A 26,581-nucleotide genomic window follows, 5' to 3' on the forward strand; every position below is an offset into this window, starting at 1 on the left:
ACACTGGGTACATTTTCTCTGTCTAATCATGCAGGCAACCCCATGCGGTAGGGATTTTTGTCTTTCACTTAGGCTGAGGCAGCTGAGCCTCCGAGAGGGTCAACAGCTCGCGTAAGTCATACGGCTAGGAGCTCAGTGTCCTCTACTGGGCAGATGGCTGGGCTCTAGGTAGGCCACCCAGGGCTCCTGGGAATGCGGTGGTTGCAGCTACTCCAGTCCACCTGCAGAGGGTGCTCCTGCCTCACGGAGCTGCCGTCGGCCCCCTACTAGCCCTTTTCAACCTGCCCTTAGAAAGGGCTTATCTAAACCCTCCTCCCTCTAAACCCCACCATATAATTAGACTTCTCAAAATATTCTCTCTGAGTGGGATGGGGACCATCATATGCTACAGACTTCTCCAATTTCATGAGCAGTCTCTGTGGAACTCCCGGAGCAAAAGTCACGAGCCACCCCCACTCCAGATGGGGCTGAAGTCAGCTCAGCTGCTGGGACTTAACAAGTGGCCCAAGGTCTTCTGGGGACTGTCACATTGCTGGGCCCTATAGCCTCACACCACACCACACACACACACACACATAATTAGAGCTCGCCCACCCTGCTAACCTTTGTCTCACTCCCGTCTGCCTGCCACATCACCAGCATACTCTCAAATTAGCAGTTAATTTGATCCTCTGGATGTGTGTGGGTGTGTGCTTTGTAAACGCAGTCCCTCGTAAAATTCTCTTTCCAGCTGAATCTGAATTTCGAGTACCCCTTTCTATCAGAGACAGAGTCATATAAATGAAATGCAAAAACCGAATGGTGGTAAAACTCATTGGTAGTGACTAGACATTGGCTCCCTGGAAAGAGAACAAGTCAGAGGGGTGCAAAAAGTTTCAACCTTCTAGAGAGCAGGGAGATGGAGTGGTTAAGTGTGCAGTCCGTTGGAAGTTCAAATGCTGGTGTATCGGTTATATGCTGTGTGACCTTTAGCAAGTTACTTATTGTCTCTGTGCATTACTTTTCTATCACGTAAAATGGGGAAAAAGAATCACAGTCGCTTCACAGGCAGGAGTAAATGAATTAGTATCTGTAAGGAGCTGGTGAGTCCTAAACTGTGGTGGGAAGTCCAGCTGGGGGAATAAAACTGGAATAAAAGAGATTATGCTAATCAGGATGGGAAGACTTCAGCATAAAAAAGATGCCATGGGTTTCAGGCAGCTTTAAAAACAAATTTAGAAATACATATGTAATTAAATTCTCACGGTGTAAAAATCTCAAGCAAGTCGATAAAGTTTAAATCCCCTCGGTCACACTTCCTTTCCGAGAGGTGATTACTATTGTCAGTTTCATGGGATTGCTTCCGTATCTTTTTCTTTGCCTGTATATACATATGTATGTTTCTATAGAAATCCACGGCTTTGCTTGACTTCTTTTTTTTTTTCTTTTTAAAAAAATCAACATCAAATGCTCTCTCTTGAAGCTCTTTTTTTTTTTTTAAATTATTTATTTATTTATTCGAGAGAGCGAACACGAGTAGGGGCAGAGGGAGAGGGAGAAGCCGACTCCCCTGCTGAGCAGGGAGCCCGAAGTGGGGCTCGATCCCAGAACCCTGGGATCATGACCTGCGCTGAAGGAAGAGGCTTAACTGGCTGAGCCACCCAGGTGCCCCATGTCTTGGAGCTCTTTCCATGTCAATGCTCATAGATTTATTTCATCTGTGTGCTGCCAAATGTTTGAATGTAGGCATGTACCATGGTTTGGTCATTCTCCAGGTAGTTTCTTAAAAACGATTTGTCTAGGGGCACCTGGGTGACCCAGTCCATTAAGCATCTGCCTTTGGCTCGGGTCTAGATTCCAGGATCCTGGGATAGAGCCCTGTGTCAGACCCCCTGCTTCTCCCTCTCCCTCTGCCCTGCCTCCCCCCTCGAATTCACTCTCAAGTAAATACATAAAAGATTAAAAAAAAAAAGAATTGTTAAAAATGATTTTCCTATTACCTTAAGAGCAGTAAAAAATATATATGTTAATGTCCTCTTTCTAAAATACAGGATTGATCATGTGGCTGCAGTTATCCCGAATCTTCAGGGGGTCCCCATTGCTCAAATCCTTGTGTTTCCAGCATAGCTTTTGTCCATATCTTACGCACTTGCTATGATCACCGTTTCTGAAACATGGCACACATTTACACCCCCTTTTATCTCTGCTCAGCTTGGCAGTCCTCCTTTCTCTGACCAGTCATCTGTTTCTACACTCATTCCACGCTCATCCTAGCCTAAATGAACAGCAGGGCCTTGGTCACTTTCCCAGTTGGAAAAAATTGTGTGTGTGTGTGTGTGTATTCCACAGTTCTTTGTATCTTTCTCACTCCTCCATTCAGCAAATACTCATCAAATGCCTACTCTATCAAGCTGCTTCCTGTCACCCTGACTTGGCTGTCAGTTCCTAGGGGGACAAGCTCAGGTCTCATGCACAGGGGTTTCCAGGGAGAACAGATATACTGGTTTGCCCAGCGTGGTTCCAGTTTCACCTGTTATCTGGGTGAAATGATTGGTAGTGCCTCGTTTCATACGATCACTTTAGTTTTATGCATGACAGATGCTTACAGTAACTGTTAATTGGGAAAAAGAATGGATATGGCAGATGAATGAATATAATTTGCTTCTCACATTTGGAGAGGCCATCTTACTCTGAGCTGAAGCCTGGAGAGAACACACTACATTGTGAAGAGGTCATTTCACCCTGGGCTCTGTGGCCTTTGAGGGGTTTCTAGGAATCCTCTAGTTCCCAGACATATGCTTGCAAGTAGTGGGGCATTCTTGCTGTAAGGTTCTAATGGGCCACGCTAAGAAATGACTGGCACAGAGGAAACATTTACGAATAAAAGAGCTGATGACCCGCTGGACTCGGGTTAGGAAGCTGCTTCTCAGACAGGGTAGTCAGGAGCAGAGGTTCCGCAGGGGGACTCGAGTCAGATCACCCGGGTGGGAATCCTGGTTTCACTACTTCCTGCTGTGGACACTTGAGCCAAGTCACTTCCTCCCTGAGCCTCAGTTTTCTTCTCTATAAAGTGGGGATAGTAACCTCACAGCTCTGTTGGGGGGGGAGTCAGAGGCGATGAGGAATGTAAAATATCATATGAAATCATCTCTATTTGAGCATTTTGAACTTCAAACAGCTTTTCCCGTAGTTCAAGCTGGCAGGTGCCTGGCATGTAGTCAGCGTGTAAGAAATGGTGGCTGTTAACACCCCACGTCTGGTTGGGCTGATCTTTCTCTTCCATTGCCTAGCCAAACAGACGTTTCTTTCTTTCATTCAAAACATATTTGGGGTGCTGGGTGGTTTAGTCTGTTAGGCGTCCAACTACTGATTGCAGCTCAGGTCATGATCTCAGGGTCATGGGATCGAGCCCCATGTCGGGCTCTGTGCTCATCTCGGAGTCTTCTTGTCCCCCTCTCTCTGCTCCTCCTCCCTGCACGTGTGCGCTCTTTCTCTCGTAAATAAATAAATAAATAAAATCTTAAAAAAAAAGTCTTTGCTGAGCACTATGAGCCAGGAATTGCAGGAGGAAAGTAGAACGATCCTTATAACTTTATAACAATATAGCGGGGTAGCGTGTATAACATTATAACAATATAGCCGGGTAGCGTGTGAGGAGGGCTCTAGAATGCAGCAGAGACTGGTCCATAAGAGTCATCTGGCAGCATACTCACGACACAGACAAAACTGGCCTTAGCTTACAGAGCGTGAGGGGCCGAGACACAAGCAGGCTTGACCTGAACCTGGCACTTGGCTTTGAGACTAGCTAGAGAAACCCAGACCTTCGCTTTCACAGAGATTGGGGCTCAAAAAGAGCCTGGGATGCCCAGGGGTGAAGCACAAGGGAAAAGGCAGACTCCTCACATCAGCCAGCCTGGGGACAAAGCTGCAGAGCTGAGCTTTCTGCCCCGGCATGTCCTTTTTCTCGTTGCCCAGCTGGTAGAAGAGATGCCACGTGCTGTCATTTGATGTCACTCACTATATTTAGTTACCAAAAATATCGCCCTCGGCCCTCCGGACCTGAAGCTGTTTGGGTGAGGATCCTGGATACGTCCCACTGGGCAAGTGGAACTCATCCCTGGCTGCTCTTTTGTTTTGGGGGGAGGGATCCCACTTCTACAAGCTTTTAGCTCTGCTGAGGTATGGATCAGGTCCCGTCTGGAATGAAGGGGCTGAGATAATGGGGACCTCAACTCCACTCTCGCGGGACCTGCAGACGATATCCCGCAGTAATATGCGGAGTCAAGTTGTATCCCAGGCAGCAGTGAGGGGAGGACGCTAGAAGCAAGGTGGTTCTATTTTCCATGGGGCTGGTGGGAGTTCTCATCTCGACAGTGGGCAGAGGCAGCCTGGCCAAAGGTATTCCCCTTGCTGAGGGAGAAGCCAATTCTGGCAATATGGCAGCAGCCACAGTTTAGGCAAGAGGACCTTCTGGAGGGGCAAAGCTCTGCACACCGGGGCCAGGAGGGCTGATGTCTATTTTATGCTTCTCTTTTCAGTATTATAATAATAAACTCTTGTTAGCCATTGCACTCAGACTAGCTGGACTCTGGGGATTTAAGGAATGTGCCTACTCTTATAATTGGGCTCAGCCTGGCAGAGAAGATTCTAGAACTATGCTTTCAAACATGGTAGCCACTTGTGGCTAGTCTGAGTGAAGATGTCACATAAGGAGAAAACACATCAGGGACACCTGGGTGGCTCAGTCGGTTAAGTGTGTGCCTTCAGCCCAGGTCATGATTTTAGGGTCCTGGAACGAAGCCTCACATTGGGCTCCCTGCTCAGCGGGGAGCCAGCTTCTCCCTCTCCCTCTGCTGCTCCCCCTGCTTGTGCTCTCTTTCTCTCTCTGTCAGAAATAAATAAAATCTTAAAAAAAAAAAAGAAAATACACATCAGCATTCAAAGACTTACTACAAAAAAAGAGAATGTGAACTATTTCACGGATATTTTAAAATTTTGATTACATGTTGAAATGATAATTTGGATATATTAGGTTAAAGAAAACATGTTATAAAAATTAACTTCATCTCTTTTTTATTTTTTAAAATATGGCTACTAGAAAACTTAAAATTACATGTATGGCTTGCACTATGTTTCTATCGGAAAGTGCTGTTCTAGAAGTCTCGGGGTGACTTCCAGCAATCCTGAGGTCGGTGAGTGGCCAAGATATGAACGCACCACCGAGCTGGATTTAACACACCAGCATCCCTTGGGGAGTCTCAGAAATTGGTGGATGGGGAAACCCCCGTGAAGATTGCCCTTGTTGTGGCTTGGGCCACCTTAGTTGGGTATAAAAGGGAAGCATGACCTCAGAGAGCTGGATCCATGGGTTAAGTCCAGGAGTATGAGAACTAGTGACTTTCATTTTGCAGTGGCCCCTTAAGATGGCTTCACCAAAACATTGGTACAGAAGTCCAAGATGGGGCTAAGGGGCAAGAAGCCCCCAGGTATACCCCAAAGAGCTCGGGCGTGGCTTCCAGGCTCAGCAAGCAACTGGATGGCTTTATTTTAGGGCTTTGGAGAGTTTGCTCACAAAGACCCTGTTAGACCATGGCTATGTTGTACGGGTTTTTATACCATGGGTCAAATCGCAAATGCCCACATGTAACAATTCCATATTAAACGAATATGATATGATCCAGAGCAGAGGACGCTGTTGGTGCCCTGCCAGAGGTTGTGAGCCCATTCCCCAGCTCCTGTGACTTCGCTGCTAACTGCAACTGTGATCCTCTCCAGATGATTGCTCATAGGCTCCTGGTGTCCCCTTTCCCATTCAGAGAGCTGAAGTCCCCATCGCCAATGACTGACCGGTGCAGGTGTACAAAACACTGCTTCCAGGTGGGACAGCTCTGAGCTGCACTCACTCTCCCGAGCTCTCCAGTGATCAGACAGAGAGTACTCTTCAAGTCACGTTCTCGTTCGGCTTCTTCCCTTTCCCTGGTCCCTTCACTCCCTCCCTGGTTTTTCTCGGAGGCACTTAATAAATCATACATCACTTATTCTCAATTGCTCACTTCAGGGTCTGCTTCTGGGGAACACCACCAGAAAAACACAGCCAGACTTTATTGTGGGTATTGGTCTTGACCTTGGGGGATGGCCAGGTAATACACAACCACTGAATGTGTGGGTGATTCCAAACTCTTGAGATGCCCTTGCTGGGCCTGACCTTGTCCTCAGAAGAGCAGGGGCTTGCAAGAGCAGAACAGTGCCCATGTCTGGCCTGCTTCACCCCAGGCTGTGTCCACGAGGCAACAACGAACATCACACCAACACATACTTCCCCTCTGATGGTTTATTTTATTGCTATTTAAATAGGCTCTTCCCCAAACATCTTTCGATCTCCATCATGGTCTCTCGTCCCGAAAGTTGAAACTGTGCCCGGCTTCTTGCCATCTTCATGGCACCCCCCTTCCCGCTTACATAAAATATTTCAAAATAAAGATCGAAACAGGAACTTAGCTGAGTTTTGCAACACAGAACTGTATCCTAGGCCTACATTTATAGAAAGTAGGGGGTGGGGAAGAGCGATGAGTCCACGGGGATTGGGGGAGGTGTGCACACTGAGAGTAGTCACACGGGGTAGTGGGGGGCAAGCAAGATGGCAATAGGTATCTGAGTTCTGGGGACTCCAGAATCATCAGAAATTACCAACTGGAGAGAGTTTTAGAAAAATCTATAAACACACACTGTCTCCACATGGGAGGTGTTCACTTCCCCTTAAGGTAGACTAGAGAAAACAAATGAAAGAAAACCCCAAACCCCACATTAACCGAACACACACACACACACAAACACACACGCACACACAACAAACTCTAAGTCTCCAGATGAACACCTTCAAATAGGCACTTGGTGTTTTCAGCTCTGGGGTTGCAGAGATCTGGGGCTTTGGACCCCAAAGGAAGGGGTACAACGGCTTCTGAAGGCTCTGGGGTCTGATCTATCGGATGGATACTGGCCCAAGTGGGTGGGATAGGAGGCCAGTTGAAAAAGAACCCTCACCTTCATCCAAAATAGTGACTTGCAGGAAGTTCTGTGGCCTGGGCATTTCCTGAATAGAATGGGTTGCCACTTCGACAGAGCACAGCACTGAAAGGGCAAATGCTGGCCATTTCGATGTGGACACTGCATGTTGAGAACTGACCAGCTCCAGGAGGCAGGGGCCAGGCCCAGTGCGCTGCTGACCACTGCGTCCTCAGAGCCCAGCACCATACCTGGCACTTAGCAGGCACACAACAACTGTTTGCTGAACCCGTGAATGAAATAACCCAAGAAGAAAATCTTGTTCTCCCAAGAATACAAATTTATAACCCTCTCATTGGCGATAAATTGGTTCTTTTTAACCCGCAAAGTGGAATTATAATTCACTTATTCTCCTGACATCAGCTGGCCCTCAAGGAACCTTTGTTTTTGTTGAAACTGAGTCTTTGGGGTTGGAGCCAGGGAACTAATCTAGTTATGTCCAAATGAGAGGGTGTTCAGCAAATGCGCTGGTGAACTTCCATGGGATAGACAGTCTGTGTCTAAGGCCAGCTGCTGGCCCAGAACTGGCTGTTGGGCTGGGGGCCAGGCTAGGTCCTTATATGTCGGATCTAAGGTCTGGGGAGAACAGGCGGGTCTTTAATTATATCCTGGGGGCAGGTTGGTGGTGAAAAAGTCCCTGTCTAGCTGCTTGGAGGGATGGCATCAGGAATAGAAAGTGGAGGCATGCGAGGAGGGAGGCCAGGGACTGCCCGGGGAATGGAGAACCAGGCAGGAGAAGGATTTGGCTGAGTCTGGGCATCTTCACCCACGGCACTCTCAGGTATAAGGATGCTGGTCTGGGGGGACCCCCCCAAGCATTTGGGAGAGCCTGCGTCCATCAGAAAGATCAGGTATAAGGAGCATCTCGGAAATGGAGAGGTCTGATAAAATCTGCTTCTGGGGTAAGTTCTAAGCTAAATTATTGGACCCTCAGGGAATGGGGAAGCTAGTCAATGATGTCTACACTGCAGAGAGAAAGCCAAGGGGATCTGAGAGGCCGGGAAGGAATGAATAATTGGAGGCAGCCACCTGCACATCCCAAGGGAGCCGAATTTGAAATGACGACAGCAGTTTAAGGTGCGTCTGGGGCCCCAGGGTCCCCTTCCATGGGATCTACCTTGACCTTCAGGGCATGGCTACCAGAACTGGTAATCCCAGAACCTCCTTCCCTTCTCCCCTCCTTCAATTTTGGACACGAGACTAAGGACTCTTTGGGGAATGGTCTGGGTACAGAGTTTTTGTTTCTTCATTTTTCATGTCAGGGCTATGCAGACGCTGGCCAAGTGCACAGCTATTTTCAGGAAGGACCGAGTTGAGGTTTATCAGGAGTGACTTTGGTGGGAGCTGGGGCCCTTCTGAGAGATGGCAAGGTACAGATGTCCCAAATCCCTACCCCCCTTCCCGGAGGCCTCCCAGGGTGGGGACAGTCCAGTCCTTGTCAAGTCCTTGCCAGGCAGGGGAAAGTTCTGGGGGGGAGGCGGGATGCCAGGGGTCTGGAGAAAGAAAGGAGGAGAGAGGTGCCAAGGCCCCTGTCTTGTCAGCCCCTGACAGTTGGATTTTCTCTTTTTGGTAATGCAAGTGCCTCACTTGGGCTTTGAATACTGAGCTATCCACTTCAAAGAAAGCGATCTCCAATAAGCATAGGACTAGATAAAACCCCAGTCTTCCTCCTCCCCCAGGCTCCTTTGTTTTAGAAATCTTGGCTGGTTTCTAAAGGTGACCATTTGGGCCCCTTGATTTTCCTCGTCCCAGTGCTTTACATTCCCACTTTTATGTTTTAAATTCACCAATAAAGGAGGAGTCTGCAGACCCCCAGGCCTGTGCCTTCTCCCTCTCCCTGCAACTTTGCTGTGTGGCCCCCAGGTGTGCCGTGCAATTTCCAGGTCCTGGAAGTAATCATCCTTTTCTCCCCCCCAGAGTTTCCTGACCGTTATTGCTGAAGGACATCTTGCAATCCTAAGAACCATGAGGGCCGGTCCCGCCACAATCTTGGTACCGACAGGCTGAGACCCGCACAGCGTAGCCCCCTGCAGCTCAGGGCACCATGTGCCACCACTTGAAGGAGAAGGGCTTCCTGCGGACGTTGGTGCCGCAGTGCACCTCCCCTAGAAACTTATGGTAGGCGGAGATGTCATCCACGAAGGTGCAACAGAGGCCCAGGGGCTCCAGCAGGGAGCGCACGTGCGTCTCCAGGCAGCACACCTCATCCACCTGGGGCCCGAACGGCTTAGGGATGCCCAGGTCCTTGTCGAGCACGATCATGTTCACCTGTGACCGGGGTGAGGCAAGAGCTCCCGTTTAGCGAGCACCTGCTCCTCGCCAGGCCCTGTTCTAAGCTCCTGGGCATTCCCAACTCCCCTACGACGTAGGTGTTGCGATCATCCCCACTTTACAGGTGAGAAAACCGAGGCTCAGAGGGGGCCAAGGAGCTCACACGTGGCAGAGCTGAAGTGGAAAGCCAGGGGACCTCCATCTGCATGTACTCGTGTGTACAGTACCCGTGTGTGGTTATATGCATGTATATGTGTGTGTTATATGTATCGGCGTGTGCATGCACGTGCATATCTGTGTGTGCGTGTTCCAGCCTCCCTCCGTCTCACAAGAAGACTCTTCTCTATGACAACAAGCATCCCTCCTGTCCGTAAAGGTCTTTTTAACTTAGAATGCACTTTCCTATCTGTTAAGGGAAAGGATTTCCCAGGACCCCAGGGAGCATCTAGGCTGAGTATCTCATCCCCAGGAGGGAATGCAGCCCAGGGAGGACCAAGTGCCTAGGGAGGGTGGGCGAGGCCACACAGCAGCTCAGCCAGGACAGGGACCTGTACCTCCCTGCCGAACAGCCTCAGCCGAGCCATCCTTCCAGATCTGGCTGCCCCTGATGGGCCCGGATGAGGCTTGGGGGCCAGAGGGCCTCACCATGTTTGGGAAGTAGGCTCTGGCCTGGCGGTTGTCATCCATCTTGAACAGAGCGGGCAGATCCATGATGTCCTGCTCTGTCAGTCCCAACTCCTTCTTGAGGATGTCGCGGTTCCAGTCCAGGCAACGCTGGGTGAGGGGGAAAAGGGAGGGCAGGCACGTGAGGGGACACTCTTGCCGCTTTGTCAACCATGCTCCTGTCTGCGGTAGCAGACCCTGGGCCTCAGCACGGCAGGGAGATTCCTAGCGCTCACCTCGCCCCCCTGCCACCTCTCCAGTGACCCTCCCACCAGGGCCCGGTGACAGGGGTAATAGAGCAAGAGAGAAGACGATCACAGAAATCATGCTTTAAGATAGAAATGAGATAGGGACTCAGAAGGTGGGATCCATCCATGGCAAACTTCTGGAAGCTCTGATCCCCCAAAATAAATAAAAATCCAGGGCATACGTTGACACGTGCATTTTTCTAGAGGGCAGGTCCACAGCTTGTGTCATATTTTATTTTATTTTACTTTATCTTAATTAATTCACTTTTTAGGTAGGCTCCATGCTGGGCATGGTTCCCCATGTGGGGCTTGAACGCATGACCCTGAGATCACGACCTGATCTGAAATCAAGAGTCGGATGTTTACCCGACTGAGCCACCCAGGTGCCCCTGCATCATATTTTAAAGGGCTGTGTCTCCCCCTGATGTCACTGGCTCTCGCCTTACAGGGCTCTTGGCTCTTTCGCACTGCCTGATGCGCTTTCCTTCCCCGGTGTCCTGTCTGCTTCTGGCCTCTGCTGGCCCGCACTACCTGCCTCTGCCGCTCCATTTAGCTTCCGGCGTTAGCACAGGAGCAATGTGGGGAGGCTGGGCCGAATGCTCACGGAAGTCCTTCCCTCTGTCCTGTGCCCTGACCCCTTGGTCATTCCCTATGGAAGCCGTGAGGATGGGAGCGGTGTCACTGGGGCACAAACCCACCCGCCCCAGGGCCCCCTGCTCTGCGCTCACCTGGAAGTACTGGTTCTCTTGCACGAGGCTCTCATTGGATAGAATCTTGTTGATGGTGATTCGCTTGCTGCTCATCCCGCCCAAGCCTGTGGAGGTCAGAGGTCAGGGGTCAGAGGGGACAGTCTAGCCTCAGGTGCCCAGCCCGGGTGCTCCCCTCCATCAGCCCCCCAGCTTTTGGGCTAACTGTTGGGAGGAGGGAGATGGAGCTGGGACAGGCTGGGACACAGGAGAGGGCAGTCCCCGGGAACCCAGGCCCTGTCTGCCAGGGAGGCCACGTTGCTTGGGCCAGGGACGAGGTGGCGGTGCCTTGCTCTCTCTCTGGGCAGAGGGTGGGGTGGCACAAGTAGGTCCCTGGGTCTCCCATCTGGAGCCTGCTTCCAAGGACAAGCAAGCAGCTGACCAGGGTGAGGGTGGAAAAGCAGGAGACCCAGAGGTTACCCTTCCTGTTTTCCAGACCTGCCTCACGCTCGGCCCCTGCCCTGGTTGGTGCCCGCACCTGCCCCCTGGCTACACATGGCTTTTGGTCTGATTAGTAATACCTAACCCTCATTGAGCACCTACTACGTGACAGGCCCTCTTCTAGGTGTTTTACCTGGATTAACTCAGAACTCTTTCCTACATTTCTATGAGGTAGCTGCTAGCATTAAAGATGGGGAAACAGAGGCACAGAGAAGTTAAATGACTTGTCCAAGGTCTTATAGCTAGTGGCAGAGCCTGCATGCAGACCAGACAGTCTGATTCCAGAGCCTAAGCTATTAATAATAATTCTTCTTCCTCCTCCTCCTCCTTCTTCTTTTTTGCCTGATCCGGGAAGAGTTTGCTGGTGCATTGCACTTCCCAGTCTTGTAGCTTGTCGGTGGCAAAGAGATTGGGGCTGTCACACCTTGTACCTGCACCGTCCCCACACCCCACTTGGACCTATCTGTACGAAGATAATGGTTTCTATATCCTATGGGTAGTTTTAGGGTATGTTTAATATATAAAGAAGCCTCCAGAAAATCCAGATTCGTGCCTGCCAATCTAAGAAAAAAATTTCCCTTTGGTGGGGAATCAAAAAAGGACAGAGGGCTTAAACCGGCCCCGTCTGCTCTAGACACCAGTCACTGTCAGGGACACTGCCTTCAGATCTGTTGGGCAGTGATGTATGTAAGTATCAACCAGCCTTAGTAACACGACTTTTGGGAGCAGGCCAATTGGGGATACCAACCTGAGAAGTGACACGAAGTAATTTAAGGAAAACATGTAAGGAAGACATCGTCACGGCCTCTCTAACCTGGCTCACTGTCTCCACCTGATCAACTTTCCTTCTTTCCATGATTCATTTAAGAGGACACCTAATCCCCGTCTGCATCTGTCCCAATTCAGGGAATTTCTACATGAAGCAGGTAATTTCTCACTCTGGGACTGACCGTGATGATGTCGGACTCTCGGTCGTGTCTATCTACTCCCACTTTTCTTCCTGTCCCTAAACTGCGTTGTGTATGTTTTTCTCGATCTCCTTTTGGAGCTCCTCGACCACAGATCGCATGTCAGTTACCTCTCTTTTGGGTCTGGTGCCATGTAAAGTAGACGCTAGGTGAAGAAGCACTTGGCACTGCTGATGATAATAGGGAGCAGTGGGCGGCTCGATGGTCCGGCTGACCCCGCGAGGGTCACGAGGCCCAGGGCTGCTTCCCACCACAATGACCTCACAGCCTAGAGCAGGCCAGACGCCCAGGGAAGGGGAGCTGGATGCCCAGGGGCAAAGTGATCACCTGCCCCATCCTCGAGAGCCTCTCTCTGGGGGCTCTGCTCCCCACTCCCTGCCAAGGTCCCATGGGCACTCACCTTTGAACATGATGGCCTCCCCGTGGCCCTCCCTCTGCTTCTCTCGGAAGAGCTTGTAGCAGGCCGAGGTACTGGCCATGAGCATCCGGAATTTCTGTGAGAGGACATCCAGAGGGACAGTGTCAGCAGAGGGGAAGGGGCCAGGGAGCAGGAGGGAGTCCCTGGGGCCTCGGAGCCCTGTCTGCCTGTTGTCTCAGGCCTCCCCGTGCTGAGGGGCAAAGTCTGCCTGGCAGGGTTGTCTCTGGTTCGGGGGAGTATTTTTTTTTTTTTAGTAATTCATTTATTTATTTATTATTTATTTATTTTTAATGTTTTTTTATTACATTATGTTAGTCACCATACAGTACATCCCTGGTTTCTGATGCAAGGTTCGATGATTCATTAGTTGCGTATAACACCCAGTGCACCATGCAATACGTGCCCTCCTTATTACCCATCACCAGTCTATCCCATTCCCCCACCCCCCTCTCCTCTGAAGCCCTCAGTTTGTTTCTCAGAGTCCATAGTGGGGAGTGTTTTTTACCCTTCCTGCTGTAGACATTCCCCCACCTCAGCAATGCCACCGCGTCAAAGCTTCGAGTCCAAAATGGCTTTGGACAGGGCGGGAGTGCGTCTCCGAGTGGCCAAGGGGACAGGCCATTTGCACGACATTTCCAGGGTATGAGGTTGCAACCATTCTTTCACTTTAGAAAATGAAAGAGCCCCAAGCCCATACCCCATAGGTCTCTAGAGCGTCATGGCAAATACAGGAGCCACCAGCCCCGTGAATACCAGACTCATGAATTGTGGCCAGTCTTCCGAATTGAGATGTGCGGTTAAGAGTAAAATACACACCAGATTTTGAAAACTTGGTATGAGTCAAAGAATGCAAAATCTCTCTTTAATATTTTTATGTTGATTCCATGTTGAAATGCTAATATTTGGTATCTTGGGTTAAAAATTTACCTGCCACAACGACAACAGGCAAACCAACTTGAGCCTACTTCCTTCTTCCTTTTTGCAGTCCACTACCTGTGGATCCTGCCCCCTGCTGACAAGAGCTGGTAGTACATGGGTGCTCCATCATCCTATTCACTCCAGCCTCAGGGGCCAGCTCACCTTTGTGCCCGGGATGGGGACGAACGTCATGAACTCATCCACATGGCCCACAGTCAGCCAGTCCGAGTAGAGCTCCACGGGCGCCTGTACCTGCTGGGCCTGCAGGAAGTCCCGCACCACCTTGGTCATCCTCCGACCGCCGGACCTGGGGCGGGGCGGGGGGGGAAGGAGGCAGCTCTTCAGACGGTTTCCCACTGTGCCCGCCTCACCAGAGGGCCTGCAGGGGCTCAGCCTCTGCAACCCGGCCTGCCTCCAGGGTGGCATCAGCAAAAGTCAGGGGAAGGAGCCTGAGCCACAGGGCTGAGAGACCCTGGGGCCGGCAGGAAGGCACTTGAGCCCAAGGAGAAAGAAGGAGGCGTTAGCTGGAGCCATGGCCTGTACAAAGGGCATGGAGCCCGGCCTTCAGCCCTTTCAGCTCCTGAGGGCGCCAGTGGGTATTAAGAGACCAGCTTCTGTGCTCAGGGGTCCTGCCTGGACTGCTGGAGGGGGCTAGGGCACAGGCATGGTTCCAAAATCTGCTCTAGCCCAAGTGCCCCTTTGTTACATTAACTTCTACTTAACTTTCATCTTTAATCAGTTCAAGCGACACCTCCTCCAGGAGGCCCTTCCTGACTTTTAGACTCTCTGAGGTCTTCGATCTCCCTAGTACCCTTAGACTGTTACTCGAGGTCCTCACAGTGGCCAAAACATTCCTCTCTGATTTAGCCCCTGCCTGGATCTGCTAGCTCCTCTCCCTCCCTCCCTCCTTGTTCTACTTCCTAAGTTTGCTACTCCCTCAAAGCTTTGCCCTTCTATTTGAAATGCTCTTTCCCTCTGATCTTCCCATGGCTGCTCCCCTCTCATTCAAGCCTCGATTCCCAAGTCGTTTCCTTAAAACCACGAAAGCGGAAGTGCACCTGCCCCGTCACTCTTTACCATGTAACCCTATTTTACCTTCTTCATTGTAACTTATTAGCATCCAGAAGGGTCTCATTGGCTGGCTTCCATGTTGATTTTCTGTACTCCTCCCACCTTAACTGAAAATTTCCCAAGAGCTGGGGCTTTGTCGGCTTGGCTCGCTGATGTATCCCTAGAGCCTAGAACAGTGCCTGGTGGAGAAGTCCCTCGATAAATATTTGTCTCTAAGGAGCCCTCCCTGGACTCCCCAAGGGGCTTAGGGACCCCTTTTTGGGTTCCCCTGGCTCCCTATCATTCTTTCTATCACTGTATACAGTCCCCTCCCCCTGCTGTTTCATGTCTGTGATCTCCACTGTCTCCTTGAAGTGGCGACTGGGCTTCAGGTTTAGATGCCATGGCTGGCACTGGGCTTGGCACTTGGCTGGTGTATGGGAAACACCTGATGAATCAATGAGTGACTGTTGAGTGGAGGGAGGAGAGGAGGTGGGCAAACGGGCACTGCCTGGCTGCTGGCTTCCCCCCAGAAGGTAGAGCATCCCATGTGGCTCAGAGGGACTTGGTGCCCAAATCCTGGCTGATCCCATGTATGCAGGTTGCTGGCAGCCCTTTTGTGAAATGAGGACCCACAGTACTCACTCTTCCTAATGACTGTCCTGACCAAGGAGGAATCTGCCTTTTCACTGGGAAGTGGGTCACCTGGGGGAGGGAGTGACAGTGTCATCGAGCCAGAGACTCATGCTTTGGGGGCAGGGGCATGTCTTCTCAGCCCTCTTTTGTGTATGGGCAACCCCAAGGACTTTTTGGTACCCTCCCACTCAGCTTCTTTCAGTTACTTTCTATGGACTCCTTTGTCCCTTTCCTACCTGGTTTAAATCTCAATATACACCCTCCCATTTGGGGAAGAGCTATTTATTCAGTTTTATATTAGATCCTAAGTCATACTAAGATATAAAGGCTAACTTGGGTTTATTTCTAAGAGTGTCTGTATCTTTTCAGAGTCGCGGAAGGGGTTCATTCTCCCAGCCAGTCACTCTATGTGTGAGCCACTAGGCCACTCCTAGGGAGGAAGAGTAACTTCTCCACCCCTGCTCCCCCCAGCCCCACCCTGGCTTCTCTTACAGAGGAAAGCTGCTCCCGATGAGAATCCGGCCCAGGGGGTATGTCTTGCCATTCACAGTCACTGGTGGACTGACCTCCAGGTTCCCAAAGGAATCGAGGCTGGTGACAGGCTCAAAGAGGGGCTCCCGGGTCACGTAGCCGAAATCTGGGCCCTGGGCAGGGGGCACACACCCATCATTAGTCTCCTGTAGCCAGAAGTCCTTAGCCCCAGCTCAGCCACCCACTGATGACCACTCTTTCACCACCTGTGGTCTGGCACTGTGAGCACTTGGTTTCAAGGGGTCTTCTTATTCCCACTGAAGAGCAGGAGGCCAGGCGTGGGGAGATTGAGTTTGGGGGCCGGTTGGTGTGAAGGGGGGCATGCACGACAGTATATGAGTGCATATTAGCGTGTGTGTGCACTGGGTCTCTCCATGTGCCTCTGTTTCTAGACAAGAGACAGATTGGTGACTTCAGGGCTAGCTCTCATTTTGTGCTGTTGACATCCCTGCAGGTATCTTTCTTTACCTGACCCTCAGTTTCCCCATCTGTAAAAGGGGTGTCAGATTCAGTACTGGAGGGAGGGTGGTAGGTCCAGAGGTCCCAGACACTTGCTATCTTCTTTCCAGTAAGAGGATTTTTGTATCCTGAGCTGTTGCTGGTATGTGCTATCTCCCAGAGGAAGGAATAGAATTCCCCACCCAGGGTCGGACTCGGTCATGTGACTGGCTTTGGACAGTGAAATGTGAGCAGAAGTGACACAGGCCAGTTCAGCAGAAGCCATAAAATCTGCTGTGTATGTCTGCCAAATCGTTCTCTTCTCCTTGTGCTAGGACAATGGCATTTCCCAGGCTGGGGCTGCTCCTGCAGCCTGGGCTCTAGAATGGGGAAGGCACGAGGAACCGGGGCTGCAGACAACCAACCAACAGTCAACACAGAGTGCAAGCAAGAAATGGGCCTTTGCTGTTGTCAGCAGTAAGGCTTGGGGGGTGTTTGTTACTGCAGCCTTACCTAGTAAAAGCTGACCGATACATGCAGGAGTGACAGATATGTAACATACAGACCGTCCCAACCTATTCCCAACCAACTGTATTTGTTCACTGAGCCCACAGAGAGCCTCAGGATCCTTAGAACAGAGCTCCAAAACACTAGAGTTGGCACACAATATAACCCCAGGGACCCTTGAATTTTAAGGTTTCTTTCAGGATTTTTTGATGAAAAAGTAGGGCCCTTGCTTGGGAGCTTGCATTGGGACTGGAACTAAGCTTGCCTGACAAAAATTCTTGTTAAAAAATCCCATGGGGTGGAAAGATGTGACTTATCCTGGCCCCGCTGAGAGGCTCAAGGGACAGCTGTGCCCCGTGGTGTGGCTGGCTGCAGCGTAGCACTTTCTCGCCCGGGAGCCCCAGATGGCAAGGTGTGATTTGCTGGAAGCTGGGGCAGCTGGGCTTTATGGCATCACGCAGGCGGGCAGGCACGCAGCACAAAGCCGGGCTTGGCCAGGCCCCCAAGAACAATGCAGCTCGGGACCTTGGCACCAGGCCAGCCTGGAGCACTAAAGGCAGGTGGTGACCCAGGAAGGACGTGAGAGCAGGAGCTGGGAGGCCTTGGTCCTCAGGCCTGTGGCAACCATTGCTGGGGACCAGTTTGACTCTACCCCTCACAGTGTGGGAGGAAGTAGACAGTCCTCACCGAGGACGACGTCCAGGGCTGTGAAACGACAACTGTAATGGCGACTAATAACGATCATTGTATTAGGTGCAGCAGGACACCTTCTGGGTGCCTTCAACCTTCACAATTTCTGTGAGAGGATGCCATTTCTGTCCCCATTTACGGATGGGCAAACTGAGGCTTGAGGAGGTTAAGCTGCTTGCCCAAGGTCAAGGCGTGGAACAAGACACAGGCTCTACCACCATCTCCCTGTGGTGAGGGCTCTAGGCTAGGGAAGGTTCTCAAGAAGTAGATGTGAGCCTGTGAATGTCTCCGACTCAAGCAGAGGCTGCCCTGTGTGTGATCCGGGGAAAAGCCCCTGACCTATCCCAGTCTCTGCTTCGTTCTCAGTCCGAACTTCCCCTGCCTGTTCAAGGTGGAAGGTGAGGACAAAAGAGGCAGGTTTTGGTTCTGCCCTCACCCCACCACTGGTTAAAGGCATCACTGGGAGTGGTAATGGCCTCCAGAATCAGGGGGTCAGATGGCTTTAAAAAACACACACAGGGGCGCCTGGGTGGTACAGCGGTTAAGCGTCTGCCTTCAGCTCAGGGCGTGATCCCGGCGTGGGATCGAGCCCCACATCAGGCTCCTNCGTGGTAATGGCCTCCAGAATCAGGGGGTCAGATGGCTTTAAAAAACACACACAGGGGTGCCTGGGTGGCACCGCGGTTAAGCGTCTGCCTTCAGCTCAGGGCGTGATCCCGGCGTGGGATCGAGCCCCACATCAGGCTCCTCCGCTATGAGCCTGCTTCTTCCTCTCCCACTCCCCCTGCTTGTGTTCCCTCTCTCGCTGGCTGTCTCTATCTCTGTCAAATAAATAAATAAATAAATCTTTAAAGAAAATAAAAATAAAAAACACACACAGATTGAAAGCCACAGCTTCAATGAGCTTTGAAGTTGGAACCATGATTTTCGACAATTGCTTAACTATAATTTTCCTCCTTGAAACTGATTTTTCTGCAAGTTGGGGGTGGGGCAGGGGTAGGAGCTGCCTCTTTCCGACAGTTCCCATTTCCTACGAGAAAGCTCTCCCATGAGTAAATTTTTTATCCAGGGGATCAAGAAGTCTTGTCAGGGTGCTTTTTGCTCCTGCCTTCTAAAGTGGGTGAAACTAACAATAGTGCATTCATTGAGCACTTGTGGTATCCAAGGTCCTGGGGTAGTGTCACGCTTTCCCATGAGAAAACTCTCCAAGGAAAGGACCGTGGAGATCACTATCCTAACTGACCCATTCTGTAGATGAGACAATGGAGGCTCTGGGCAACAGAAGAACTTGTCAAGGGTGCCCCAGGTCTCCTGCCCACTCTGTCCTGGAAGAGTCCCCAGGATCGTTTCCCCTGCCCCCCACCCCGAGTGACCCTCAGCATCTCACCAGAAGCTGCTTCACTGGGAAGTCCTTCAGATTTCCGTCTCGGGGGGAGTCCAGTACCACGGGGAAGCCTTTGTGGGGGGCCTCTATGTAGCCAAACTCAACTTCATCCTGTGGGGACACCAAGGAGAGCTGTCAGATGAGCCAGCCTCCCTAGTTCTCCTCACTAGCAAGCGATGGCAGGGGTTCCTTGCATATCCTTCTTCACATGGTCTCTGCATGCCTCAAGCATATTTACACTCCTATCCACCCCACTTCTTAAAACACAATCAATAACATCCTATGTACATTTTCCTACAAGCAACACCTTAATTTGAAGTGTATTCTGTATTTCTACTTTGGCTTCTTTTTAGCTGTTGTATAGTACTCCACGGTAAGGCTACCCCCTTATATGGTTACCCAGTCCCTCATTGGGGATAGCCTTTTGCTACTTCAAGAAGCAATGCTGCAGTGAATCACCATATACATTTCTGTCTTGGTGAACATGTGCACATATGAGACGACAGCAGTATTCCTGTGCATAGAGCTGCTGGGTGCCGGGGCACTGACGTTAGCCAACTCTTCTTGCCTGAGCCATGGGCCACATCCCTCCCAGCCTGCAGTGCCTCACCTGGATCCAGCGGTCACCTCGGTTTACATACTGGAAGCAGACCTTCAGTTCACAGTTCGTTTTCTCAACCAGGTTCTTCACCTCTTTTAGGAACAAGTAATTGTCCTTCATGCTGAGAAGTTCGGGGAAGAGAGGGAGGCCAGGAGGAAGGGTGAGGAAGGACAAGGGCCAGCAGTCCAACTGAGGTGGCAACAAGCAGCTGGCTCCTCTGGGTTGTGCTGGGCAGATGAGGTCGCAAAGGTGTTCATAGTCACCTTTGCAAAGGCTGCTGGAGCCAAGGACAAGCAAACTCCTCCACTCGTGGTGTTTGCCAAAGTCACGAACACATAAAACAAGAGGAGGAACTCTTCCCCCTGCCCCCCCCCCAGATTTCTGAAGGAGAGCTGTGTCTAGCCCAGAGGCAGGGGATGGGCCCAGAGCCTCAGGGTCCCACTCATCGTGGCCAGTATCCGCCTGCAGGGACCCCTTTCCATTGCTTCTCACCTGCTGCAGCTTTCTAGCACATAATAGGTGCTCAAAAAGAAAAAATGCTACGTAAGATGAGCTGAATACCCATTGCATAGGAAGTTCCCAACCTGATGATGTGGGCCAAGAAGGAGAAAAGGAATGATAACTTCTATTTTTAAAGCACACACCATGCCAGGACTTTGGATTAATACATTGCCTGCTCCATTTAATGCCCATGGTGACTCTGTGATGTCAGCATTTCGGAGACACAGAGGCACAGAGAAGTCAAGTGAGTTGCTCAAGGTCACACAGGTGGTAAGTGACAGCCAGGCTCCGAACTCAGGTCTGTCTGCCCCTGCAGCCCCAGCTGTAGCTGCTCTGCTGCACGGCCTCCCTGCACCCTGGCCCTTGCTTACCAGCACACGAACACCGACACAGGAGGCAAGATGTTGGGGGTCATGATCCACGGAGCAATCCGGAATATCACGGTGTCCGTGAAGATGGGTGTCAGGGGAATCTCCTGGGCGTGGGAGAGGGAGGGGATCAGAAAGTCTGGTCAGGGTACCTTTCATGCCTGCTTTCTAAAGCGGGTGAAACTGATAACAATACTACATTTATTAAGCACTTGCGGTATGCCAGGCCCTGGGGTAGTGCCACACGTGCCATTTCACTTCCGCCTTACAGTAACCCCAGGGGGTAGATGCTATTATAACCCGTATCTTACAGGTAGGGAAACTGAGTCACAGACCTCTAGTCACAGAACTGTTTCACGTGGTTAGTAAGGGGGAGAGCCTGGATTTAAACCCAGGTGGTCAGGCTGCTGCCCTCACACTCTCAACCACTATGGGATCTTTCCCCATCACAGTCCCCTTCCTGAAACCTGCCCACAGGATGACTGGGCCGGCCCTGCGCCGCCTTCTGTTTCTGCTTTGCGCGCCTTGCCCTTTGCTACAGGTGAGCATTTTAATGTTGTGTGGGAGAATTTTGCTACATCCAGATTGTTCTTTGAGGAAAGGTTCAAGAAGCTTGCCTGGAACCTGCTGGAAAACGAGCGGACTCTGGGTTCCTTTGTGTAGTTGGCTTCGAACAGCTACAGGAAGCAGGCACCCGCCCTTGGCGGAGACCATGGCGGCAGGTGGGACTAGGGGCCTCGCTGGCCTTTCCTGCCTGGGTCTGTCTTGTGAGTGTCTTCTGGTGCCCGCTGGAGGGGCCAGTCTGAAGGCCCTGATGGCCAGGCTACTCCAGGCACAGGTGGGAGCAGAAGCCGCCCCCCCATCCCGTTCTGTTAGCGTTGCCATTCTGCCTCTCTTCTCCTGAGGAACTTGAGGGTGCTTTGTGAGTGAGTTCTTGCAAGTTCGGACGCTCACAACCACCCCAGGAAGCAGCAACTTCTGCCGTTTGTCTTACAGATGGGGAAACTAAGGCACAGGGAGTAAATTCACCTGCCCAGTGTCTCCTGGGTTTGGAACTGGGCAGTGTGAGTCCAGAGCCCGTTCTCATACATCTAAGCTAGATTCAGCCTCATCTTCTACAGAGCCCACCGTGTCCTGCCTCCGAAGTAGCCTGGAAGTGACAATGGGGAGGGGACCCTGTGTTGGGGAGGGCAGCCAGGTCCCTCTCTATATCTGAGCAAAACGGGGAGAGCCCAAGAGGTGGGAGTCTGGGGCTGCACTCTTCGCTATGAGCACTCCTTGTCAGGAGGACACCCTCCAGGTGAGGGGGCTTCTCCCCTAGAGGCGCAGGTGCTCTCCTTCCCGTCCGGTTTCCCAAAACCAAGAACAACAGTGAGTGAGATGTCTGGCCGTAGGGTTGGGGGAATGACCTGGGGCTAGGATTTGGGGTTCGGTCTGTGGTCGGATTTGGTATAACCCACAGTTAGGGTGAAGGGACAGTCTGGGGAGGGAAAAGCAGGGCATGTAAGTAGTCGATAGACCTCACGTGTGTGGCCTGGTTTGCTCCCCGCACTAACCACCAGGATCTGTGCCTCAGAACCAGGCCCGCACCCCTTCCGGGAGGAGGGCCGACTAGGGCCCAGCTGTGGGGAATGCCGGGAAACCTCACCCCCAGGGAATCCTGGGGGGCAGGTGCAGCAAGCAGGACGATCCCTAGAGCATAGCTCAGAGGAGCCCGGCAGACAGGTGCGGGTGCTTGGTGGGGAGAAGCTAGGTCTCTAAGCTTGCCCCCCACGCCCGGTGCTTTGAGGGGAGTGGAGCATTGTGGGGACCCCTGAAAGTGGCCCTCTGGAAGGACTTCCACCTGGTCCCCAGGGGCAGCCCTTCATGGTGGAAGCCTGGGAGCCCTCACCTCGGCCATGTACTCCAGCAGGCTGACGTGGATGGAGACCAGGCCTGCAAAGCCCTCGTCGGGAAAACGCAGGCCTTCCACGAAGAACAGCAGCTCCGCCGAGCCGCCCGTGTACTTGACCACGTGGTAGAGCTTCCGCCGGCCCAGGATGTGGATGTAACGTTGGCCGAAAAACGGATCTGGGGGGAGAAGGGCCGACGTCAGGTCCCCGCCCCTGCCAGGGGAGTGTCAGTGGGGTGGGGGACAAGAAGCAGAAAATGCCACCAGAAAGGCTTTGGCCTGGTCATCGTCCCAGCACTGCCGTGTGCTCGCCATGTGGCACTGAACCAGATCACCTCTGTAGCTTCTGGCTTCCTCGTCCATAAAACAGGCCGACCATAGGGTTGGCACGGGTGATAGGAGAGCAGGTAATGACTGAGCACCTTGTGGTGCTGAGGAAGGATATCACGCTCCTGCTGTACAGAGGAGGAAACCGAGTCTCAGAAAGGAGAAATGGCTTGCAGAGGCCATGTAGCCAGCAAGTGGCCAAGCAGGGGCTCAAAATCAGGTGCAATTCTGAACCCCAAGCTCCCCTCCCCTTTTATACACAAAACACCAAGGTGCCCATTTATACCCCAAACTCCTGTCCGTAAAATGGAAGCCACATTGGCATAAAGCCCCGCGCATGTCTGGCTGTACCGTCTCATGGTTGGGAGGAAAGCCGGGTTTCTCCAGCGTTTCTGCTCCACTGGAAGCCCCCAGCTCTTTTCAGTGCTGGTCCCTCGGCTGGGAGTAGTTGTTCCTTTCCTTCCAGGCTTCGATTTGTGTCCCTTCTGGGAATTACGCCCAGATCCCGCAGAGACCAAGCCAGGGACTCCGTGTGGAGCTTCTGCAGTCCCCATCCTTGCCCATCACAGCCCTTTTGAGGGGGTACGATCTCAGTGTTTAGTTGTTGGCCCTGAGAGACTGTCACCTGAAGGCAGAGACAGGCCTGGCCGGGCCCAGTGCCAACGTCGTGCAGGTTGTGTTTAATGAATGTCTATGGAATGAACCCATGGCTTCCACACCACTTCCTAAAGGAGAATTTTCGGGCCAGAGCAGAATTACTACTCTGTTCCCAGCATGGGCATCCTCTGGGGAGGGGGGTGGCTAGAAATGGTCAAGATGCCCTGTCTGCATCCAAGAGCAGTGCTCTGCCGATGATAAGATAAAGCAGATGTGGGAAGCGTCCTAGCAGAGCTACGGGCAGGTTACTGGAGTGGGGAGGTGGGGAAGGGAGGCACAGTAGGGAGCGTGCGAGCAGAGGAAGGGAGAGTTTGAGATGCCCTCGGGGGTGGCAGAGCCGGGAGAGGAGATACTTGCGTTGCCAAAGGCATGGAGGGAGGACCCTACGTAGTCCAGGAGTTTCTTTATGCCCTGCAGAGCTGGGAGGGCAGAACAGGGAGGGCAGAATCAGGCTCAGCTTAGTACTTATTGTCAACAGCAACGGTGAATGACTAGTCAGTCACCCACGGGTTAGAGTAAGGAACCGGGATGGTCCTCGTACAAATAGGGTGCGTGATTAAAACTAGCAAATTAAATGGAGGAACCTCGGAAGCCCAGGCTTCGGACAGCTTCTCACGTAGCTGATCAACGGGACCCTGGTTACACATCTCTCCAAGGGCACGTTACCCTAGTGTTTATGATTTCCAGAGTCAGAGAGACCTGGGTTCAAATACCGTTCTGGCTTTACAAAGCAGCAAAACCTCAGGGAATTCACTTAACGTCCCTGAGCCTCAGTTTACCCGTTTGTTAAATGGGGATAATAACACCTAGGCTACAAGGTCATCGCAAGATAAAATGACACAGCATCAGTAACCTGGGGAAACCCGGTATCCATGGGTAACCAGCAGTAACACGGCTGGGACCCGGGGGTATCAGTGGTACGGGAGCCCCTGAGTGAGCTGGTATATGCTTTTCTGCAAAACTCACGGCCTTTGTGTTGAATGGCTTATGAACAGAAGGCAAAGAAATAATACCTTCCCTCCCCTTCCCTTGGGTGGGCCCAAGATAAGAGGCAGACGGACCGAGACCCTGGATGTGCCAAGGAGCTGATCCGGAAGGTGAAGTGCTTCTCACGCAGAAACGACAGGGTGCGCCCGAGCAGATTCTAATCACTGAATAGATCCAAATGGATCTGCATAATTAAAAAGTTCTCCTCTAGGCATTCAGGCTGCACTTGAGCTGAGGCTCAGGGGAGAGCTCTCAGGCCTAGAAGCTGACTTATCTTGGCAGAAAGTTCCAAAGCTTCCCCAGGACTCCAGGCGGCTGGGCCTGGGGAGGGAAGGGGTCTGGCCGGGAAGCTGGGTCAGGTGGAAGGACACGTTCTTGCTCTTCTGCATGTAATTTTCTCCCTCCCATGGCCTGTGATTGACACCTGTCTCTTTTTCTGGTGCTTGGGCTGGCTCTGGGCGGATTGATTCTGTGGTGGGAACAATGCAGCCACTGTCCCAGGGAGCCTCCTTCCCCCGCCCCCAGCTCGGTGCAGGCCGCCTGGGGCATGGCTGGCTCTCCCTGCAGGAACCAACAATGCCCTTCTATTGAGCAGCCCACATGCCCGGCCTGGGCCTGCCAGCCACCCTGACCTCTCCTTGGCCCCAGGCATTGGGCCCATCGGCTGGTGCGTGGTATGGTTTGGCATAACCCTTCTGGTCACCTTGGAGCCATTCCACCTCCCCAGGAGACTCCTTGATGGTGCGACCACCCATCCTGGTTTGCCCGGGACGGAGGGGTTTCCCGGGATGAGGGATTTTCAGTGTTAAAACCAGGGAAGTTCTGGGCAAACTGGGGCAAGCTGGTCGCTGCATTATTATAGAAGAGGTCAGGCCCTGATTTTGGGATCCCAGGCGGAACCTGAGGCTGGAACCCAGATGCCTGTGTCTTCCTAAGAGCATGGGGGATTGCTGTCTCTTGCAAGGATTGTAATTCACAATCATCAGAATAATCCCAGCCAAAACAACAAATGCCGTCTATAGAGAGCTTTCTGTGGGCCGGCTGCTGTGCGGCGTGCCTGACACATGTTCCTTGTTTAGTCCCCAACCTGAGCAGGGACGGTCATGCCTTCATCATCCCCACGTCACATCACAGCTGAGCCCAGGGCATGGGCTGGTAAGTAGGACTTGCCCAGATGCAGGGTGTGAACCTACCAGGCACCAGAGCTCCCTCTTAGGGTCCCTCGGCCTCCAGCCCAGCTCCCTGTCCTTGGGGGACACAGGTGACAAGCAACATTTGTATAATACAACCCATTCTCACCCATACGTGTACTCAGGTATTGACAAAACCTGATAATGTTTGCACAGAAGAGAGGGAAACTGTGCCACCGATGGATTACTTCCCCCTCTCCTACCCCTGTTCTTTCCAGGATTCCACATTTGGCGGGAAAGCTATTTTGGACAAATCGCTGCATCAGTAAGGTGCCCCCGTGCCCCGCAGGACAGCAGCCCAGATAAGGCAGACTGGGGAATGGCAGCATCTCAAGGCCTTTGTCTGCTCAGGGGCCATCTCGGATGGCAAGTGAGGGGCAGGGATGCGATTACGGGGCCAGACTGCAATCCACTCCCATTAATGAACAGAACCCTCTAGATAACATCTGGGCGTCCCTATTAGCAACACATCGCATGTCCCAGTTCAAGGCCACGGTCGAGAGGAGCGGGGTTGGGGGGGAGGTCCTGCCCTACCACCCCTGCCTGCCCCGCCGGCAGCCCCATCCACTATGGTTACCTTGGACTAGACTGGATAAACATCAACAGCTCGGCCCCCTGGGGCAGCAGAGCCGGCATGACTCTGGGGACATTCCAACCTGCGGGAGGTCACTGCCAGGGCCCAGGGCCCATCAGGAGGACTGGCCGTGGGTGGCAGCTGTCCGGGCTAAATCACTCCCTGCGGTGAGGATCCGGGGCCCCCATAACCAGCTCCTCCTGGCCACTGTCCTGGTTTTAGTGCGCCTGTCCAGAGGGGGGCCCCAGAGGAAGGCTGGAGATCCTGGACCCCCCAGACAGCTGGGCGCACAGGGGAACCCCCACCCTGCATCATGGCAAATTGCAAAGCTAACTATTTTGCTGAGAGAGCTTTTTAATACATAAATCAGATCTTGACAGTCCCTTGCTTAAAACCCTTTAATGGCTATCCACTGCTCTCAGAATAAAATCCAAGCCCTCTCTGCATGCCCTGGCCCCTGCCCAGCTCGCTGACCTTGACTTCAACACATCTCCCGCCTCTAGTCTCTCCCTTCTGCTCCTCCAATGCACCAAGC

At 52.2% G+C, this 26,581-nt stretch overlaps 1 protein-coding gene across 1 annotated transcript in view; it reads right to left on the bottom strand.

Moving 5' to 3' along the window:
- Window positions 1–6,292: 6,292 nt before the first annotated feature.
- Window positions 6,293–26,581, bottom strand: part of PADI2 (peptidyl arginine deiminase 2) — a 49,517-nt gene continuing 29,228 nt past the window's right edge. Inside the window, exons 7-16 of the mRNA XM_019804628.2 lie at window positions 22,312–22,490; window positions 20,424–20,527; window positions 19,561–19,672; window positions 18,954–19,061; window positions 15,893–16,044; window positions 13,877–14,021; window positions 12,779–12,872; window positions 10,952–11,037; window positions 9,958–10,086; window positions 6,293–9,309 (exon numbers count right to left, since the gene is read on the bottom strand). Of these exons, the coding sequence (XP_019660187.1) occupies window positions 9,076–9,309; window positions 9,958–10,086; window positions 10,952–11,037; window positions 12,779–12,872; window positions 13,877–14,021; window positions 15,893–16,044; window positions 18,954–19,061; window positions 19,561–19,672; window positions 20,424–20,527; window positions 22,312–22,490 (1,343 nt within the window). The 3' untranslated portion in view covers window positions 6,293–9,075. The remainder of the gene's footprint in view (window positions 9,310–9,957; window positions 10,087–10,951; window positions 11,038–12,778; window positions 12,873–13,876; window positions 14,022–15,892; window positions 16,045–18,953; window positions 19,062–19,560; window positions 19,673–20,423; window positions 20,528–22,311; window positions 22,491–26,581) is intronic.

The sequence above is a fragment of the Ailuropoda melanoleuca genome, chromosome 11, assembly GCF_002007445.2.
Source record: "Ailuropoda melanoleuca isolate Jingjing chromosome 11, ASM200744v2, whole genome shotgun sequence".
NCBI lineage: Eukaryota > Metazoa > Chordata > Mammalia > Carnivora > Ursidae > Ailuropoda > Ailuropoda melanoleuca.